Source organism: Alligator sinensis, unplaced genomic scaffold, assembly GCF_000455745.1.
Source record: "Alligator sinensis unplaced genomic scaffold, ASM45574v1 scaffold215_2, whole genome shotgun sequence".
Classification (NCBI taxonomy): Eukaryota; Metazoa; Chordata; order Crocodylia; family Alligatoridae; genus Alligator; species Alligator sinensis.
In genome coordinates, this window is record NW_005842400.1 from 1,070,314 (window position 1) to 1,091,173 (window position 20,860).

Consider the following 20,860-nt stretch of genomic DNA (forward strand, 5'->3'; position numbering starts at 1 on the left):
GGCAAGGAGGAGACAGCCAGGAAAGAAACTGAGGCAGAAACGTGGTTGCTCAGGGGAAAAGGAAAAGGCAGTGGGGATAAGACAGTGGCAAAGAAACAGCGGGGTTGGAGGCAGAGAGGAGCTCATGACAGATGTTGGAGGTGGCAGTGAGCCAGAAGCAGGAGAGGGGAAAAATGAGACAGGAGTTAGAGGGGCGAGGAGCAGAGATTGGAGTAGGGCCAAACCATAGTAAAGCAAAACCCAACTTAGGGGTCCAAATAACAGTTTTATTAAACAGACAGCACACTACACAGCCACATGAACTTATTGGTTCTCACGCACACACACACACATGCACACACTCACAATGGCAGCAGGAGAAAGACTCAGTGGAAGGGTTGAAGTCCAGGTGCGGAAGAGAAGCAGAGTCCAAGTTCTTGGTTGAAGAGAGGGTGGGGAGTGATAGCTACCTATTCAGGCTGGAAAGGGGTCTTTGTCCAGTAGGTGTTGTCCAGAGGAGGGTCACTGGCAGTGCCTCTGGGTGGATAGGTGGTGTGGCATGGTGCTGGTCCAGATGGAGAGGGCGTCCCAAGGAGTCAGTCTTCACTACCCCTTTCATGGGGCAGACTACCTCTGATCTCCTATGGGAAGAGCCTGTCCAGGCAAGGTCAGTCCTGTTCCAGAGGGCTCCAGGTGTTCTTACTGAGCATGTGCAGCCTGGCACAATGGTGGGTTGCCTCATCTTTTGTTTCTTGAATGCTGAGGGTGATTCCAAGGGCTGGGTCTTTGGTCCAGGTATTGGTGTTGATGATTCGGTCATTCAGAGGGAGCTATTTTTAAACCTGCCATTGTCTCTCAAGCACCCTCATTCATCCCCATTCATTCAGGAACCAAGTTACATAGGTGGGGCAGGTGTGAGTCATGGGTTACACAACTGGGCCTGAGGACAGGATGGAGACTTGACAAACAAAATGGAAACTTGTCATGATTTATGATAACTTACATATGTAGGTCTAGATCATACAGTATCAGTAAACAGTAATATAGAACAGTAAAAATCAATATAAACATAATAATTATACAATATAAAGGAGAAAAAACAAAACAAATACAACTTGCTACCAAAATAAAATGCTGAAGCTTATCCTGTGTCTTAGCTCACTTATACTTATCTATTGGGAATAGAAGGAGAGAAAAAGTCAGAAATGGTTGGGGAAGGGGAGGGAATGTATTTTAAAATAAATTTAAAAAAGAAAAACTGGGGGTTTTGCTACAGTTCTTCAAGGAGTATTCCCCAGTGGAGGCTGAGAAAACAAGGTGTGGAGTGGGTGAATGTCAGAGTGACTTGTCCCAAAAGTCTTTTTTTCCACCTGCTGGATCTTACAGTTTCATTTTTTTTTTGCCAGATTCGCTTTCCTCAAAAGAAGCTACGGATGTTCCTCACAGCTCCACTCTCCCAGGCTGTTCTGCTGGATAGCTTCTGGTGGTTCTTTCTCCAATTGTATCAGGTGAGGAAAAGACCAGGACAAGGGCTGGCTAATGTAGCTGGCATTCCTCCTAATATTTCACACTGTCTCACTGAATAAAGGATTGAGATTCCTTAGAAGAATACTGAAAACAATTTAGACACTTCACTACTGTAATGCAAAGTAGCACATCCTGTCTGTCCCTTCTAGGGTAATGAATACCTACGCCCACTACTGCCAGTACCCTATGACACAAAGGAAGGTTTCTCTCTCCCATTGAAATAGTGTTTTTGGTTCATAAAACCCCGAAATACCCCAGGAAGAATATTCCTATCACAGCCGCTGCATAAGACAACTGGACACTGCCCAACAAAAGTTTCTCTGGAAGTCCAAGTATAGAGGTGTACCAAGGCAGAGCAGGAGATGAAGCTGTGCTATAGAGCAGCATGGCATTCTGGAGCAGCTCCAGATTGTGGAGCTGTCTGTGGATATAGCTTCAGAGTAGCTGCCAAAACTTGGAGCACCCCTTTGGGCTCTTTGTAGTCCATGAACAAACCTAGAATCATGAGCACAAACAGACTGATTGCCATCTTTACCCCTTTAGGATGGTTAGGAAGTGCTCAGTGTTCAGCCAGCACAGGGCTGAGACCCAGCAGCAGGTAGTTAGCAGTCAAGAGTCTGCCTGGCTGCAAACCTGGGGGCTAGTTGTAATTGGTCAGTAAATGAGGGTAGGGCTACAAAGAGAGTTAAGAGCTTCCATGGGGAGAGAGCAAGGGGAAAAGGGGAGAGCAAGGACATGGTAGTGGTGCTTGGAGTTGAAACACAGAGCCTGTTTCACTCCTTCTAAGGTCTGAAGAAAGACCACAAATTTTGGATTTGTTTGTTGTTTGCTTGGTTTGTTGTTTTCTCATATTGTGGGGAAAATTTTTTCCAACCTAAAACGGTCTGGAAACCTGGGACATGGTGCTAACTGGCCATAATAAGCAATCTGGGTGAGTGACCCTCTTACAAGGTCCCTTTGCCTTCTGGGTTATTTCAGTGGAGGCATTGTACCATTGCTGTTTCACATGTGCAGTGCCAGACTATTATGCTTTTAGTCACACAAGTACAAATGTGGAATAATTCCATTGACTGGAGTCAGTAGAGTCAGTGCAGATTTATGCTTTTGTTACTGAGAGAGCCTGTGGTACAATGTTTACTGTTGCTTGCAATTCATTAAACTCATGGAGAAGCCAAATTAAAGAAGTTAAACTGTATCGGGAATCTTTTTTTGCTCAATAGCACTGCTTACAGGCCCAGTGAGACACCTTGTGGGTAGTCTGTCATGTCAGCTGTGGTTGGATATGTAGGCAAATATTCATCTAGTTATTCATTCATTTTCCTCCTCCTCTCTCTCTCTCTCTCTTTCCTTTTTTTTTTTTGTAGCCAAACCAAGAGATTCAGGCACGGCTGTTTGATCGCATTGCAAAGAACTATGCCTCTCTCCTACTTGACTGTCACAAATTCCGCCACCAGGAGGCCCTCATTAAAGTAAGTATAATAAAGTTTAGAGATAGGATGGCCATTGAGGACAATGTGAAATCTGGGACACTGCCCCCATCCTGCCCCCCACCCTTACAGGCAGAGATGGGGGTGAAGCACCACTGGTATTACTGTTCAGGTAACTATGAGTCAGTGGCCCATTAATGGCCCATTGTTCTTTACTTCACTGGTGTTAACACTCCCCTTTTTAATGGCCATTCCACTAATTAAGCTAATTTATTAGGAGAATTTTGCTGTCTGCTAGGGCTTTCTATTTCACAGCTAATGCCCTGGACACTTATTTTAATTTTCACAGGCAGGCTGAGACTGGCCTCTGAAATCTTAGACCATCCTGGCCAATCCAGTTAATTCTTCCAGGGCTCAGAATGTCCAGTTGGACTTGAACTTGTTTCTTGTCTGGAATGCCCCATGATGACAAATGTGATTCATGCTTGCTGCTGTTCTGCAACTGACTTTTAATAAAATAAAATAAGGAAACCCCTCTTTGTCTTCCAGACTTTAAGTTCTCCTCTGCTCCCATCCTTTGCCTCATTTGAGGCTTGCTTCCTCCAACTTACTTTTGCCCTCTATACTCAACTTATTTAGTCATCACCTCTGGCTCCTTTTCTTAATTCTAACTTGTTTTTTTCTTAATTTTTTACTTTTATCTGATGGATTTTGAATTTCCCTGGTGATAACCATCAGATCATTCTGCCTCTTCCTTTTTGGTAGGACCTTCAAAGCGAGAGAGATGGGGAACATTTGTTTCCTTTTAAAATTCCCACTGATGCAAAATGTTCTTTGTCCACCCATTTTTCTTGCTGTGCAGCTCTGGATAAGTGAATGTTTGGAGAATATTCTAGTATTACTTAATTTCGATGGATTGGTACTTGGACACTCACTGTGTGGGACAGGAATGTCAACATCCCTATTAAGCACTTAAGGACAGCAGTTCCCAAATTTGGGGTAGCGATGCTTTTGGGATCATCCCAGTAAAAATTGGGGTTGCCAAGACAATCACAAATTTTCTCCTTGAAAGAAGAAAAAAGTGGGAAATGGCTGGTTTCCCTTGCAGGCTGGCAGAGTTCCAGCCTGCAAGGGCTGCTTGGGCCTGGGGGGGAGCGGGAGGAGGGCGATCAGGCAGAGAGCACCACGTACATGTGTGCAGACATGCATGTGGCAGCCAGGAAGCATGGAGAGCAGCCCCCGCAGCTCCCTCCAGGTAAGTCTGTGGGAGTTGGGGGAGGCCCCAATGGTGAGGTTTGTCCAGGGGGTGGCAAGGGGGCTGGCTTCCTGCCATTGTGTGCACTCCCGGTGGGAAACCTTGGGGGGATATGTGATCCCAGATTTGTGTGCGGGGTGGGGGTGGATGCGGGCTGCCTGCCATGGGCTCTGGGCCCTCCCCTGGAGGCCTCCACATGGAGGCTTGGTGCCACTGCTGGGAACCCTGCACCAGCCACACAACCATGGCAAGGTGCCCCCTGCCTGCCTGGCAGTACCAGGGAGCACAACTCCACGCCACTACCGCCACTGCTGCTGGGCAGGCAGGGGGTGCCTAGCCATGAGAGCACAGTTGGCATGGGGTGCCCAATAGGGGGACTGAGCCTCCTCACCCTCCTGCACCAGGTCCTGCCTGCTGCACTGCGGAGGCCCCCAGGGGAAGGGCAGCAGGGCATGGAGACCCACACAGGCTCCGTTCTGGCCATGACGTCCACAGGGGATGAGGGGTTGCCAGGTTCTCTGATCTGGCTACAGCAGCTGCCACTTCCCGTGGGCAGCACCTAGGACTCAGGTGCTGTGGGGGGGTGTGGGCAGAGGCCTGTGGGTCCTGGCCCTGGTTCTGTAGCTCTGGGAGTGAGGGACACCTGGGAGGGGGGAGGGGGCTGCAGGTTGGGAATGAGGGGCACCACAGTGAGGAGAGACACCATGGGGGTGGGGTGCTGCAGGTTGGAAGTGAGGGGTTATAAATGGGGTCATGCTGAGGAAAAGGTTGGCACACACAGGGATATATTTTCACCGCAGTCGGGTAGTTTTGAACTAGGTTGTTTGGGTTCTGAGAAGAGTTAATCATGCAGTTTACATTCAGTATAGTGTAGGCTGCAAAACCTGTCTTAAGAATCTCAGTAACTACCTGGCATCTAGCCCATGCTGAGCTCTGTACTGCTGTGACTATACTTTCTGGTACCCTTGTTGATGGGGTAGATATACCCTTAGAAACACCAGTTTATCCCTAGGGACTCCTATCTAACATGTCAAACTTATGGAATTCTATATTTTCTTTGCTTAATTCTTAGGCTTTCCCTTCCTTGCTGAGCCAAGCCTTGTACACCTGCTTCTGCTCCAGCTTCCCAGGGTCCTGGTTCAATACGGATGAGTTCAAGTCCCAGCTCTGTAATGTGCTGTCAGAGTGGATGGCAGGTAAGACAGTCTGCTTCCTGCCCAAAAGAGCTATCACTGCTGCCCAAATGCAGACCAGTTTCTCTGTCTTCTTTCCCTGACTTCTTTAAAAATGTATCTAACCCTCTCAACTCTGTAATTCCATGAGACAAGAAGGGAATTGCTAGGTCCTGGGATGTTTGCAATTGCCTGCCCCTGAGAATTTTCTAAATGACCTTTTTTTCATCATCCTGCTTGCTTTAGAGTCCTTCATGAATCAAGTCATTTCTTGACCGGAACGTGTTCTTGCTGGAGTTCATCCACGAGGCCCTCTTTGATAAGAGGAGATAGAAATCCAGGGGATGTTTTCAGCCCGTGAAGCAATGCATACTCCCTGTAAACTGGGTCCTCAGTCAGTTCTTACTCTCCCCTCCATTCTCGTTTTACTCCATTTTCACCCTTCTCTTGATTCTACTACATGCCTGGTTCTTACTTTCACTCTCTCTCCTTGTTTCTATTTATTTGATCCTTTCTTATGCTCTCTTCTTAAGAGACAAAACAAACACTAAATTGCTGGTCATGCTCTGAACAGAGGGTTGGAAGCAAACAACTCCTGAACTGCGAGTCCATCCTCACCCTAGTTTCCCATTGTATCTTGGACAAGTGCCATCTACCTGGTGTAGAGGATGCAGTCCTTCCCATACTCTTCTAGGCTGTTGCAAGGATTCATGTTTGTGGCGCACACAGAATATGAAAGATGGCACATACGTTACATGTTTATTTGGGGCTGTATTATTATTATTGTTGTTATTTCTTTTCCATTTCTCTCCCCTTCCCTTTCTCTCTCTCTCATTTCCTCTCATCTTCATCTACCCCTCCCCACACCTTCTCCCATTTAGGAACATTGCCTGTCCCAGGGACCTACACAAGCTGGGACTACTCCCAGTTGGAACCAGAAAGGTTCAGAAGAGAAGATTTGCTGTCAACAAAAAGGAAACAGAGTGGTAAAGAGTCCTGATACAAAAGGCTTCTGTCAGGTCCCTGTTGAGCTCAACAAAGGTTTGGTGCCCCAAACCAGGCAGCTGCTGTTCTATAGAAAATGCCTTGCGTTTATTCATAGATTCATAGATGCTAGGGTCGGAAGGGACCTTAGTAGGTAAACGAGTCCGACTCCCTGCCCTGGGCAGGAAAGAGCGCTGGGGTCAGGACCAATAACAGTTCCGCTGTGTAGCTAAGGAAAAGGCACAGCATGATCCACAGCCTTAGCTCTCTGTTAGCATTTTATCAGGCTGTCATGCCTGTGAGTTGCTGCTTGCCAGAGGAAGAACTGATAAATACGGAAGAGATTATATGATGTGGTGTCTACAATAGCAGGAGACTGGACTTGACAACTCAAGAGATCCCTTCCAGTCTAGTGTTCCTTTAATTACTACCAGGGCATCTGGGCTAAATCACTTTTGAGTAATCAGAGATTAGATGACCTGAGCTAGGTTGGGGTTAATGCTGTTCCCTGGCACGCAGAAGACTTGCCTGTCTTAGTCTCTTGTGCTATATACAGACAGAATGGGAGGGCTGCAATGGCCATGTCTGGTGGTGTTTTTGTTTTTTGTTTTTCTTTTGAAGGAGTAATATCAGAGACCTGTTCATATTACTGATCGGTACCGACTCTAGTCAAGTCAAGAAATCTAGTCAAGTTGTCCTGGCTTAAAAGTGGCTATGACTATTTGAAAGGGCAGTTTCCTCCTGTGATCAATACATAAGTAGGTCTGCAAGAGGGCTGTATTTAGGAAGGAGGGAGAAAATCTGTATCATCCCATAAGGACCTACAAACGTAGTAAATGTAGGGCCTAGTACCAAAATCTTGTATGGCTGAAGCACTGAATCCTCAGTTACACAGAGGCTTTTTGAGGAAGGTGCGGGGGTTCTCTCTACTTAGATTGGTTATAGGTTCAAGACTGAAAAACATTGTTTCTTTTTTTTCCCTACAGTCACTTCCTTCCCCTTTGCTTCTTTCAAGACTTCTGGCAGTCTAGAGAAGACACATCAGCCTTCCATTCAGCCATGGAAGGTAAAGAGCACCTTGTTCATAAAGGCATGCAACAAAGAAAGAGGGAATGCTCTAGAACCTGAAACATTTGAGACCTGAGAGGATCCATTTTGCATCTCTCTATCCTTCTGTATCTTCTGTTCCTGCAGAGCTTCTCTAAGTTCTCTTGTCTCCTTGTCTATTAAATGATTAACAGCTGTCATTGTAATTGTGCAGCTGTGGTGGTAGCTGTTACTTTTTCATCCCCCTCCCCCACACCCTTAAGTCACATCTAGGGCTGCTGCCTTGGTTTCCCCACCTTAGTTATGCTACTGCCAGCTAGTATCTTCTGCTGAGATCAGCAGCAACCGGTAGGGGATCAGCTCTTTTGAAAATATGGCTACTTGTTTATGAGTACATGGTTAAGTTCCCATTTCTTGCTCCCAGTGATCAAATAATAGACTGATGTCAAAGCAGTGTTATCTGATGTTATCTGTACTGAGATACAGGGTGATGGGTATCTGAGAAATTTTACCTTAAATAAGACTATTTTAGCTGTTTTGATAATGCATCCTTTGGTAGACTAAAACTGAGGAGCTTTGCAGAGGAGCAGTGAAGAGAGCAGTCATTTGGCTCACACAGAGCAGGAAAGGAGTTGTAAGTATGAAAGGTAGTGTAAAGGAAGTTGGTAGATGAGAAGGATACAAAATATGGCATTTAGAAAGTGGGCATGGAAAAAGCTCAGGCAGGTCGGGGCAGACAATTGTAAGCCAGGTTGTAGGGATGGCTTGAGTGTGGCCAAACCTTGAATGGAATGAGGGGGAAGAGTGAACTTGAGAGATAAAGCAGAAGAAGGATTCCAGTTGGACTGATGGGATCAGAATAGCATATTTGCTCAAGTAAAGATGGGGGAGGCAGGGGGGGGGATTCCATTTATGAACAATTTGCCTGTAGGTTTGTAGCTATTAATCCTTATTGCACTAGAACAGGGGCAGCCAATTACTTTGGGTTGAGGACTGCTTACCAAGTTTTAGCAAGCTGTCAAGAGCCCCATGGGCAGCCCCACCCCTGGACAGGTGCCCTGCCCCCTGGTCACCATCTTGGGACTGGAAGTCCCACCCCTAACCCCTGCCCTTTGCCACCAGAAGTGCCTCCTCTTGCCCCTGGAAATACTCCTTTCAGTAAAGAGTTGTGCCATCTCAAAACCAGAAAAATACCACATTTTATTCAAAAAAGCAAACATTTACAACATTCATTGATTTGATTTAAAAAAATATTTTTGTCCTGATTTACATGTGTTTGTGTAGTGTACACAGAGGTGATTGGACAACAGCTTAAAATGAAGTCTTACTCTTGTATGCTGTGGGGGGTGGGTATAGATTTGTGGGGACTGTGGGTGTGTGGGTATGTGGAGGAGGGTGGATAGTTGTGGGGGTGGGTGTGGGGTGAAGGAGCATGTACGTGTGTGTGGATATGTGGGGTGTGGGTGGGTATGGGGTTTGTGTGGGATATGTATGGGGGAGGGTGGCTGGGGTGTGTGGCGGGTGCAGGTATGCGGGTCTGCGTGTATGGAAGTGCAAGGGAGATGTGGGTGCATGTATATGGTGGGGTGTGCTTGTGGGACTCGCCCTATGAACACACACACACACTCTCCCTCTCCCTCTCTCATTGAACACACACACTCTGTGCCTCCCTCGCTACACACACACACACACTCCCTACACACACACACTGCTTCCCTCACTACACACACGCACTCTCTATCTTCTTCCTTTATTACACACACACACACACACACACACACGCACAAACGCTCACTCACTGTCCTTGTCTCATTGCTCTATCTCTCTCTCCCCCTCCCTCATTGCACAAACACACATACAGAAACAAATACAGACACACACACCGTCTCTCCATCCCTCATTGCATGGATGGATGGACGTGGACACACAGACACACACACAGTGTGCCTCTCTCACTACACATGCACACACATCCCCTCCCTTCCACTCCTGGCCCCGGAGTACTGGCATGGCCCTGCGATTAGGCGATGCAGCTGGGGGCCATGTCAGGGGTGACTCATGCCTCCTGAGTCTGGGGGGGCAACATTTGTGGGTGGGTCCAGAGGCGAGCCAAAAGCCCCATATCCACTCCCATACTTCTGTGCCGTGGCTTAATGCCCCCCCCAAACACACCACCAGTCTGTGCGACAAAAAAACTGTCCCACTTTTGGGGGCCAATCTCAGGGGGGGAACACGCACCCCCTACCAGTCGCCTGTGGGCCACGTGGTGCTGGAGCAGCTGCAGGCAGAGGCTTCTGGGTGGAGGGCAGGGTGGGGCCAGGCTGGTGAGATCTTCTGGCTTCCCCTGGGGCCTACTGCCCCTGGCTCCTCTCATCTTTGACAGGCAGTGAGGAGCAGATAAATATTAATCTTCTAAACTTTTTAGGTGCCCTGTGGGCCAGATAGAATGGCCTGGTGGGCCGAATCCAGCCCTCGGGCTGTATTTTGCCCACCCCTGCACTAGAAAGAGGGGTGTTGTGGAAGATGGAGACATGATGACATGGGGATAATTTTTCAGGTCTGCCCATTCCTAATAAGCAGTAAAATTCTGTTTTGTTTTAACTAAGCAAAGTTAGCAGAAGAGTAGGCTTTTGCCTTTGAAATCCACCATCTGGGATAGACTAGCCAAACATTTGCATAGGAAAGAATATACTTTACCGACCCTGAAAAGGCTTTTACCTCCCTCTTTCATAATCTGTACATGGGGGCTGAATCTTGCTCATCTCTAATTTTTAATGAGAGTTCATGCTGTCAAACACTTGTAGACAGTTATAGCAGCCCCCGCTCCCCTTGATCAAGCTGAATACAGAGTACTGTATCTTGTGCTTTTAATATCGCTGATTAAATCATCCCTTCCAACCTCCAGATCACTTTATTCTTCTTTGGTGTCCGCCCAGCGTATGTGCTAGAAGAAGCTTTGTGTGTATCATGATATTTAAGTCATCAAAGTGAAATGTATATTTCAACAGGACCTACTGCTCTCAGCACCCCCTGGGGTCTTCTCTTTGCGGTATTCTTTGCCCTCTCATTGTGGGATGGCAAAGGGATATCAAGATTCACTAAGTGACTATGGGGTAGAGTGATGTCTAAAGGAAATTCACTGAGTTACAAAATAGCGTCAGTCTGTGGAGATAGTGACCACGTGATTCTCGAACCTTTTTGTCCCAGATAAGCAAGTAGGAAACTAGAAATGCCAACATCCTGCTCTTGAGCTATTGCACTGAGGAAATTTAAGGAGTTGATGAATTTTGAAGGAAGCCACTTCCAGGCTTTCCTCAGAAGAAGGCTGATGGCTTCAGGGGTGGCTAGGGCATTTTATGGAATGGTCTCAGTCACTTTTCCTTATCCATAGCAGCTTTAGCTTTGTCTTACCTATTTTCCAATTTCCACAACTACATCCTAACAACCTAAAATTTCTCTGCCACTTCCAATTAAAGAGTTGGTTTTCATTTCTTTTCCTGTGACTCTGCTGTCCAGTTTTCCTTGTACAAACGTCTGCTGCATTTCACACTAGAGGCAGTAATATTTTGGTTGGGGGTGAACAAAAAGGTTCAGGAGGTTAAGAGGACAGAGAGAATTCTAACGTTAATTCTACCACCGTGGTATACATCTCCATTGATAATTTTTTCTGCCTTCTCTTTGTTGTGAAGCCCAACCCTTTGATGCAAGTTGTCAACAAGTGCCAGCCTGGTCAAAGAAGCCTACACCTTGAATCCAGGGAAGCTGTACGTGGATCTATGTCCTTGAAAGGTAAGGAATTGGGAGGTAAGGAGAAACCTTCCCTGTTTTGTTTAGAATTTCTAGGGACTCCATGTCTCGTGAGTCTCATGTAATAGGTGTCTTATGGTGAACATACATTACAAGTGAGAGAAAAAATCCCATTGACATTAGTTGACCTAATAAATTGGAAGTGCTCATGTGTAACAGGTTGTGTTTGTTTTTGTTTTGTTTTGTGGTTTTTGAGGGTTTCTTGGTGGCTGAACGAATGCAGTTGCTTCTTGAAGGATTAAGTTTGTTAGTGTGTTGCCGCTGCCTCCTATTATTTTTACTGAAACAGTGTTGTCTGTCTCTGGTTAGAAATAGTCATTGCTGAATGAAGCAGACAAGCTGTTCTGTAATGTGTCGCACTTTTTCCCTGCCCAGCCAGACTGGGGCACAGGTCTGGCTGAGCAGGGAAAACTCCACAGAAGTAATAGATATCTGCTTCAATAAAGTGGCAGAATCTATTACCCTCTTTTGCGCCACTGTTTCCTTTTGTGTGGTGCTGTTTCCATACTATGCTGATCAAGAAGTATTGTGTCAAATGGTAAGGAGATACTAGACAAAGACAACTGGTGTTTGTGTCTTGTCCCAGGTGGCAGGGCCCTGCCATGTGATCTGCAGTTTAAAAAGAATCATGAAGAAAGTGGTTTGAAGCAGACCCAACATGTGCTGGAGACAAGACGGCCAAAGATCACGTCGCTTCAAAAAGAGGTGATATAGCATGTGGGGAGGGAGTGGGAAAAGTTGTGATAGTTTTCCTCACCTCATGTACAGCGCAGAACTTGCTGAAATACAACCTAATCCATGTTGCTGATGCCAAAATGCCCTCTTAATTCCAGAAAGAAATCTCGGGGGGTCCTCACCAGCTGCTTTATTTATGTGATAGTGGTGATGTGGGAATCTTGCATTAGTTAACATGGACTAAGACTTGCTTCCCAGGTCACTTCCACATATCCTGCCTCTATAATCTGTATAGCAACCAAAGAGTGGATGGCAAGCCTTTTATTTTCTCCTTTAGTACCCTCTTCTAGGAAGAGTACTACTGCAGAGCTTAATCAAGCTCTCAACACATTTATATTATTTGGGAGCCTCACTTTCACATTATGGCACTCTGGATTTATTTTCTGTCTTTCCTGTTTGGGTCAGGATAATGCTGACATCAGTTGTTCCACATTTTCCTTGAAAGGGTCTCATCATCACTTTCTCAGTGGAAATTTCTTATGTCAAACACTTTTCCTTCCTCACTAAACTGGCAACCTCTTATATCTTGGGGATGTCTTTTGTTTTGCATATTACCCCTGTTAACCCAAGTAGCCAGCTTGGGTTGTGTAGAGAAGAATGAGGAGAAGAAATGGATGGTAGAGTCAAGCATTCCTTCAATTCAGTCTTGTTTATTTATTAAGAATGTAAAAATTCCTCCTTCCCTAAGTACAGGAGGGATTAAACAACAGGAGGTGGTTTCCTTGCTGTTTACATTGGCATACAAACGAGTAGCTCTCTCTCCAGACTCCCATTCACATTTGTCCAGTTGCATTTGCAGCTTCCTTCCCTGTCCTTTTCTGTGGTACTTCCTGCTCCTCTTCAGACACATGGATGTCTCTACTCAGACAGCAGCCAGCAGGTAGTTCAAATTCTTAATCTGACTTGCAGATGCCTCACAAGTAACATCTGCCTTTATTTGGTTTGAGACCACTCTGTTGTTCCTCCCAAGTGTTCTGACAGGCAGCTCTCCAGGCTGCCGGGCTGTGCTCCTCACAGCCTGCATGCTGTGCTATGGCTGCACGCACACACGGGCATTTATCGGCCAAATTATCGTCCGCATCAGGCCGATTTCCAATACATACTGATTTGAAATATCTTCTGTTGGGGAACTGGGCCTGGAATCCCCTTGTGACTGTTGCATATTCATTTTCCTATGTAAAGGGGCAGTCTGAGAAATGTATTCTTAGCCAGCCTGACCCATCCATCTGCTACAGCCTATGTAGCAACTACAGCAGCCAGGTGCCATTCAGACCTTATCCTAGAAAAAGTGATAATGGATACAGACCATGGATAAAGGAACAGAACAAAACATCAGATAGAAAGTACTGGGGCATATCGAAATCTATAGGAATTGTGCATTTGCATCTGAGAGGCTGATTTGGCCTGTGAATTTAAAAAGCCAATTAATGTCATGCATAACCATGAAATTAATAAGTGACAAGAACATAACAGTTTTCATCATATACAGACTGGAGGTTTTAAGAAATAGGCAGACTTGGCAATGCAAGGTACTTTTAAAAAGAAAGGGAGAAAATTAACCATCAATGAATTATCACACGTGGTTTAAAGCTACAAAATTAAAGAATGTTCTTCTCGGGTGAGTCATTGTTGTAAAGTTAAAACCTGGAGGTAGCAGAATTGGTAAATAAGTTTTACAATCATGCTACTCTACCTATCCACTGAAAATTAAAGAAAATCAGTGTAAACTTTGTGAGGCTGTTGAGGTCTGAGAGTTATATGAATTGTACAAAAAGCTGTTCCTGATCTTTTCTGGCCATCAGCCTGACAAGTGTGTGGAAAACAAATTAAACACGATTCTTTCTGTGGTTTGGACATAAGCTCACTTGCTGAAGCAGCAGGACAAAGCTAAGGGTGGAAAACTGTATAAAAGAATGATGTTTGCAGCACTATGACATAACCAATTAGAAAGAAATACTCCTGCTAATTGAGAGCACCATGTAACTTAGAATTTTCCAGACCTGCCAGTTACATGGAGATGCAATACAAATGCCTGATTGGCACCTACCACAATAAATTATTTTGTTTAGGTTTTTCTCAAGATAAAACTCTAAAGATGTTTTTGTCAGCACTGTCTCTGATCTGTTGATGAGCATACCACAATGCAAATATGAAAAAGCTTGTAAACAGCACATCCCAGAGGTGTAGCAGGGCACCTGGGGCAGCTGTGCCAGTTGTGGTGACAGCTGCTTTTGCACCCTTCCTGCAATAAAGGCAGCATCTACAGCTGCTGCCCCAGTTGGCTTCCTCCCCCAACCCTTAATTACACTACTAGTACATCCTGTTTGTGACCAGTGAATTGTAGAATAATCCAGAGGTTTCAAGTCTTCTACTGATTGCATTTCAGTGGTGCTCAATCTCCAGCCAGTGGGCTGAATCTAGTCTGTGGGATCACATTGTCCAGCCTGTGGGGCTCCCCATAGATCCAGAAATTTGGTGATACAATACAGCATTTTTAATTAGTCATATATCCACTGTGGATTGTATGTCAGCTCCAGATTGTCTACCTGTGAAGAAGGCAGAGCAATATTCCCTCTTCTTTGACCAAGTGGTCAGCCAGTATTTGGGGTTTGCAGGGTTGTTTCCATTAGTAGAGGAGAGTGACTATAGAGCCAAGAGTTTCTGCATTGACATTTTGTTTAAACAAAGTGTTCACAAAGTCTTTTTTCAATGTCCAGGGAAACAAATGGGAGGCAGTTTCCTTGTTCAGAAATACAAGACTGTCTTTCCAGCAAGAAATGTAGCCAAAAGGGGTTTTGACACTGGGGTTCCTTACCTCTCCTCCTCCTTAACACTGCTTTAGAGGTGCACTGATACATTGATTCGATATCAGATCGGCACTGATATAAAGAAAATTGGCTGTATCGGAAATCGGCCTGATGCGGATGATAATTTGGCTGATAAATGCCTGTGTGTGTGTGCACCCGCAGCACAGCACGCAGGCAGCAAGGAGCACAGCCTGGCAGCCTGGAGAGCTGCATGCAGCTGGGAAGACTGTTGTAGTGGACAGGGATGGGGGAAGGAAGGGGCGTGAGGGGGCAGATCAACACCCGCCATGGTGAGGGAGGGAGGGAGTGGAGCAGGGGTAGACACTGCTCAGCCAGGGTGGGGCAGGGCAGGGCACGGGATGGAGCCATAGCTCATCTGGGGGGCACAGGGGGGGTGGCTCCTGCAGCTGCGCACACCCCGGGAGGGCACGGGGTGCGGGGGCGGGTGCCCCTGGATCTACGCAAGGCAGGGTGGGTGGGCAGCAGCTGCAGGCTGGAGCTGGGGCTGCACTGGGTTCTTCTCTGTGGGGACTGGGTTTGGAGTAGGCAGTGGCAATGCTAGGAATGGGGCTACAGTGGGGGCTGTAGCCCCCCCTTCCAGCGCCACCTGCCCCAAGCTCAGCCCCTGCTGAGAAGAGCCTGGCGCAGCCCCAGCTCCATCCCACACCTGCAGCCCACCCACCCTGCCTCTCATAGAACTGGGGGCACATACCACCCCCCCCTCCCCCTGTGCCCTCTGCGTCCCCTAGATGAGCCATGGCTCCGTCCCACATCCTGCCTCACCCTGACTGGGCAGTGTCTACCCCTGCCCCACTCCTTCCTTCCCTCACTGTGGGGGGTGTTTATTTGCCCCCCTATGTCCCTTCCCTCCCATCTCCCCTTCCACTACAAAGGACTTACCAGCTGCACATAGCTGTATTGGAAATTGGATCAGTATCAGCCAATATGCCTCCTTAAAAATCGGCTATTGGTATCAGCCCCCAAAATCTCTATCGGTGCACCCCTACGCTGCTGTTCTCCCTAGCTGCTTGCTCTCACACACAGCTACAACCAGAGTCCTATACCTTGCATTTACAATCGGCCCTTGGCTTAGTGTCTTAGCTTCTGATTGGCTTTCCTGTGCTGCTCATTACTTTGATTGGTGGGTGTTTCTTGTTTTGACAAAATCAGTTGTGCCCAATCTTTTTGCTCTGTGGGTCAGATTAGCAATGCTAAATTGGTCCATGGGCTGGATCTGGTCTTTAGGCCTGATCTGGCACACAGTGCTGGCCCAACCCAGCCATGCAGGGCTTGGAAATTTGGCAGTGTTAATTGCTACCACTCCTCTACCACCAAATTTCCAGATCCATGGGGAGACCCATGGACCAGATGGCATGGCTCCATGGGCCAGATCTGGCCCATGAGCCAGGGGTTAAGTACCCCTGGGCTCAATATACATACAGATTATTTATAGGTAATTACTCCTTCCATTTACCTGCAGGAAAGGTGTCTACTATTCCCACAGATTTTTAACCAGGTCTGAGATTGACCTATAAATACACACTTGATGGCAGCCATTAATCTCATTCAGCAAAATGGTCAATTTAAAAAAACAGATGAAAATCTTGTAGATGGTACAAACAAAGAGCAAGAAAGCAATGCTGTATAGGGCTCATTACACTTTATGGATTAAAATGGAGGATGAATTTAAAGTGTAGTAGCTATTCCTGAATAACAGGTTTGGACATTCTTTTCCTGAAATGAGTGTGTCCGCGTATTCCCAAATTTTGAATAACTGGGCCTAAATAACTAATCCAGAATTCCTCCATTTTATAGACAAGTTTATATTTCTCAGTTTGCGTAACATGAGAGAGAGATTTAAATGCTCCCTCCTGCAAATATAACTTACACTGCATTTCTCTACGGAACAGAGTTTTACTGAGGTTGCTAAATTACAACATATGATGGTACCACCCTCCTCAATTTAGCATATAATAAGCTGTAAACAATCTAGCATCTAGTTTGTGTTAAAACTCAAGAAAATCGGTGAGTTTTTGCACTGTCATATCAAAAAAAATATTTTAATGTATACTAAATCAAAATGCACTGAGCACTGGGCTCCAAACTTTGATTGTAGCCTAGAAGTGCCCAGAACAGCCTAGGGCCACATGCAAGTGTGTATAGTGAAAAGTGTATGCTGTTACGTCATCTTTCCATTTGTTTGGTGCTGGTTTGCATGTACACTGAGCCAGTCCCTGAGGACTGTTCTAAATTAAGCTAGCTGCCAGTAGTGATGCTAAGGAGTAGATGGATTATTGGAGTATGCACCCTGCATTGGCTGCAATGAAGGGTGGGCATTGGAGGAGCTATTACATAAGTTCTGTAGTCTCCCCCTGCCCTAACTCCCTTTTGCAAGAATGATCATCCTTGGGTTGGCTACTCTAGTGTTAGGTTTGTTTGGTCTCAGTGGAACAGGACAAGCATTCAGAATTCAGCCAAGAATTGGGGCAATACGTTTTTTTAAGTGAAATTAAGCTCAAAATGCATTGTGCAGTCTCACTAACAGAAGTATAGCGTACATTCAATTAGCGGGGGGTTTTTTGGACTAAGATGATTGTTCTGTGCTTTCTAGAAGTAGAAAACAATCTTTTCTATCTGTCTGGTCCTGTTTGTATGACATACACATGTCCCATAATGCTGTATCTGAGCTGTGCAGTATTATAAACAAACTTCTACCTAATACATATTTGTTTGTACTTTATTTTGAGATAACATCAGTTATTAAATATGAAGAATTACTTCATTCACAACCACCTATTAAAATAGTCCACAGGAGATGGAATTCCTTGCTGCTAGTTATTATAAGTTATCATAGTGTTTCCAGTTGTTAAGCATTTAGAAATTACTCATCTTTCACCCAGGTTATGAACCATTAGAGGCAATAATTTACTTTATTTTTTGGACTCCTTTTTGGTATTAACCTCTTCTCTTTTTGTATTTCTCTCCCACAGTCACACCCAGCTTGTCGGGGCCCTGAATTCACTTGGCATCTTTTTAACATCAATGGGCACAGCCCACTAATTCAGCACTTCCTCCAGAGCTACAAGGCTGAACCACAGGCTGGACAGGATATCCTGATTCACAGGAGGGAGATCTACAAGCCTATACCATATCCTTATGAACAGTTCAGAGAAATTAGAGAAGGGAAAAGCCTGCCTATTCACCAACACAGAATTATTCTTTGCAGTCTGTTATTTGAATACTTTGTCCATCTTGGTTGTCAGCAGGTGTCTTACAGTGTTAGGCTTCCACCAGTTTCCCATAGAAAACTATTCCACAAACTGATGTTTTAGTTGGGAAGAGTTTCCCAAGAGCCATCCCCAATTTACTCCTCTTACTGTATCAACCCTGTCTCTGTCTTTGTTGGTCATACAATGACAGAGAGAATTGTTCAGTATTTGCATTCATCATATACTTGCAACTGAAACACATTTGCTTCTCATGCTACTTGTTGGTGCCTAGCCAAGTATTACATTTAGTGGTTTTTTTCCCCCAATCTCTTTTTGTAAACCAATTGTATTCCCTTGCTTCTGTTTGCAATGTCTTTTGTAGGCATTTCTTTGTTCACCCTCCCTCCTAAGTCTGTGGATTCCTGGCTTAATCTGCATGGCTGCAGAACTTTGTTCAATTGCAGAACTGAACCTTAAGTTAAGAATGGTTTCAGGCTGCTGGGGACCAGACTGCTACAGGTGATGTTTTGTGTTGTGTGGCTAGGTTGAAGAGACATGTTGGCAGTTTGCCCATATATTGGATGGATGTCACTGCAATGGTGACAACTCTTAAAGGGGTTGCCTGTCACAGAATAGGGTTAGAGTGTTAGATTCCCACTAACAAAATGGGAAGTTTAAGAAAACAGATGTGGTAAGAGGGAGCACTAGAATATAGGGTGAACCAAAATCCTTTCATAATAGACGAATGAATGGCATGAATTTGGGGGGGCTGAAAATAAAGCATTTTTCTATCAGGGAATTCTTGTGCTCATGAAAGTTCAGGTTCTGGGTGCAATAGGTAGAGAGAGGTAGAACATATTCAGAGCCTCAGCCATGCATCCATGTCCTAACAATGCAGCTTTCCAGCCTTGACCACTGCCCTCCCTGCCACACACACACCTACAGCTCTGTCCATGCATCCCAATCCTGATCTCAAATAGCTTCTTCTTTTCCAGCTGTGGGTCCCTCCCCCATATGCAGAGGGCTGCCGGTCCTTGCAATCTGACCTGCAGCCTCCCCTCGTGATACCTTTTAGCAAAGAGGATGGAAAAGAGAAGACACCCTGTATTTCTTTTACATTTAAAATCACAGAGTCTTCTCCAACTTATGCAGATATAATCCAACAGAGTTTTCATCATCTCCGCCAGCTAGAAAGCACTTTCAAAAACATGTACCAGCGACACTGCAGGGAAATGAGGGATTTTGACAAGCAGCAGCAGAAGGAAAAGCAAGAATTCCTCAGGTACAAAATTAAGTGTTCAGTTTCATTTTTAGCATATTTTGATGTGCAGAATCCAACTGGTGATTTCTTTGAGCCTGCTGTAGGTGAAACCTATTAGCTAACATTGATTCTGAAGGAGTTGTGGATGTGGGCAAAATAGGGAGATAATTTGTGGTGTAACATTAGTTAATTATTCCCATAAGGCAGAAGCATGCAGCATAGCTTAGGGTAAAATCTGAACCAATGCTCATTTCAGAACAGTTTTGGATGCAGGGATTATGGTGATCATGAATTCTGGTCAGGAGAACAGCATAATTAAAACAGTGGGAGGGAGCACTGAGTGCTACCAAGATTTGTGAACTTGTATATTAGCTGAGAAGAGTTTATTCTAAAGTGATACAGAATCCACTGCTGGATTTTTCCTTTGACTGCTTTAGGTCAGGGGTGTCAGATATAGGGCCTGCAGACCAGATTTGGCCCACAGAGCCAGTCTGGTCTACAGGGCTTCTAAGGTGACCTGGAATTCGAGGGCAGAGTCCACTTCCAAACTCCTGGGTATGGAGCCCTTTTGGGGATGGTTGTCTGTAGCATGGGCAAGCAACAGCTGCATTAACCCTTGTGACCACTGCTTCTTCTGCTTACCCCATTGCCACCACCACATCTAAATTTGGCCTGTGAAGAGCCCAGTGATCCAGATCCAGCACAGGGGCTGGGGGCTTTAGGTGCCTGCTGTAGATGATTTAAGAAATATTTTATGCCTGTAATACTTTAAACGTTTTTGAATGATTTCTATTACTTTTCCTGCTTTTCCTTGCCTCCACAACTCCACAGGAAAGAGAAGCAATTGCTCTTGGAAAAAGGAAAGATGAAGACACTGAACCAACTGCTGCCCCCTCACCTAGATGTACTTTGCAGTTCTGACAAGACTTCGGGTGCATCAAGAAATGTCATCACTCAGGACCAGCCTTAAATTAAACTGTACCCTAAGCAAAAAAGAATGTTATCCTCCTAAAATTTATTGACCATAAATGTCTGTTTGCAACTCTGCTGCATCCTAATACAGTATGCTTTGGGCAGTCGACCCCAAACATCAGAGCTTTTGCCACTGATTAAAAACAGTCAAACCTGAAAAAAATGTCGATTCAGTTCACAGGAGCACTTGGAGAGTGTAAATGTTTGAGTTATAACTTCTTTGGTGTATAAACCTAGACTGGAAAAAAATCTCATAAAATGTGTATTGTGTAAGAACTGAATGAAAGTGATACGTGGTGATGAAAAAAGCCAGCTGCCTCTTTTTAAAATTTGTTTTTATTGCAGAGGTTTGAGTTGTCTTGTTTTATTTGAACTCATTTAACCCTAGGCTATGCAGCTTAGATTCATTGCCTCTCCTTGCCAACTACACCTATGGTTGAAGCAACACTCGCCAGCTGGAGACTTTCCAAGATGGAAGGAAGTTTGCTAGTTTTCTCTTCTGGTGAAACCTAGTATGAATCCAGCCCTGTCTTGGTTATCCCATCTGTGAAATCAAGACAATATGTTTATCCATTGGACAGGGGTATTGTGAAGCCTAGTGTGTGGATAGCATTCTGGAGCTATCAAGTGGAATGTGTTATGTATCCTAACTGCACTTCAGGATGGGTAGCACTCTTT

General features: G+C 45.3%; 1 protein-coding gene across 1 annotated transcript in view; it reads left to right on the forward strand.

Annotated features, from left to right (window-relative positions):
* The window catches only part of FAM227A (family with sequence similarity 227 member A), a 35,718-nt gene extending 15,224 nt beyond the window's left edge, over positions 1 to 20,494 (forward strand). Inside the window, exons 7-16 of the mRNA XM_006029846.3 lie at positions 1,386 to 1,487; positions 2,871 to 2,975; positions 5,261 to 5,384; positions 6,242 to 6,346; positions 7,331 to 7,410; positions 11,081 to 11,180; positions 11,785 to 11,903; positions 17,731 to 17,888; positions 19,079 to 19,231; positions 20,042 to 20,494. Coding sequence (XP_006029908.3) covers positions 1,386 to 1,487; positions 2,871 to 2,975; positions 5,261 to 5,384; positions 6,242 to 6,346; positions 7,331 to 7,410; positions 11,081 to 11,180; positions 11,785 to 11,903; positions 17,731 to 17,888; positions 19,079 to 19,231; positions 20,042 to 20,180 — 1,185 coding nt within the window. The 3' untranslated portion in view covers positions 20,181 to 20,494. The remainder of the gene's footprint in view (positions 1 to 1,385; positions 1,488 to 2,870; positions 2,976 to 5,260; positions 5,385 to 6,241; positions 6,347 to 7,330; positions 7,411 to 11,080; positions 11,181 to 11,784; positions 11,904 to 17,730; positions 17,889 to 19,078; positions 19,232 to 20,041) is intronic.
* Positions 20,495 to 20,860: the final 366 nt, after the last annotated feature.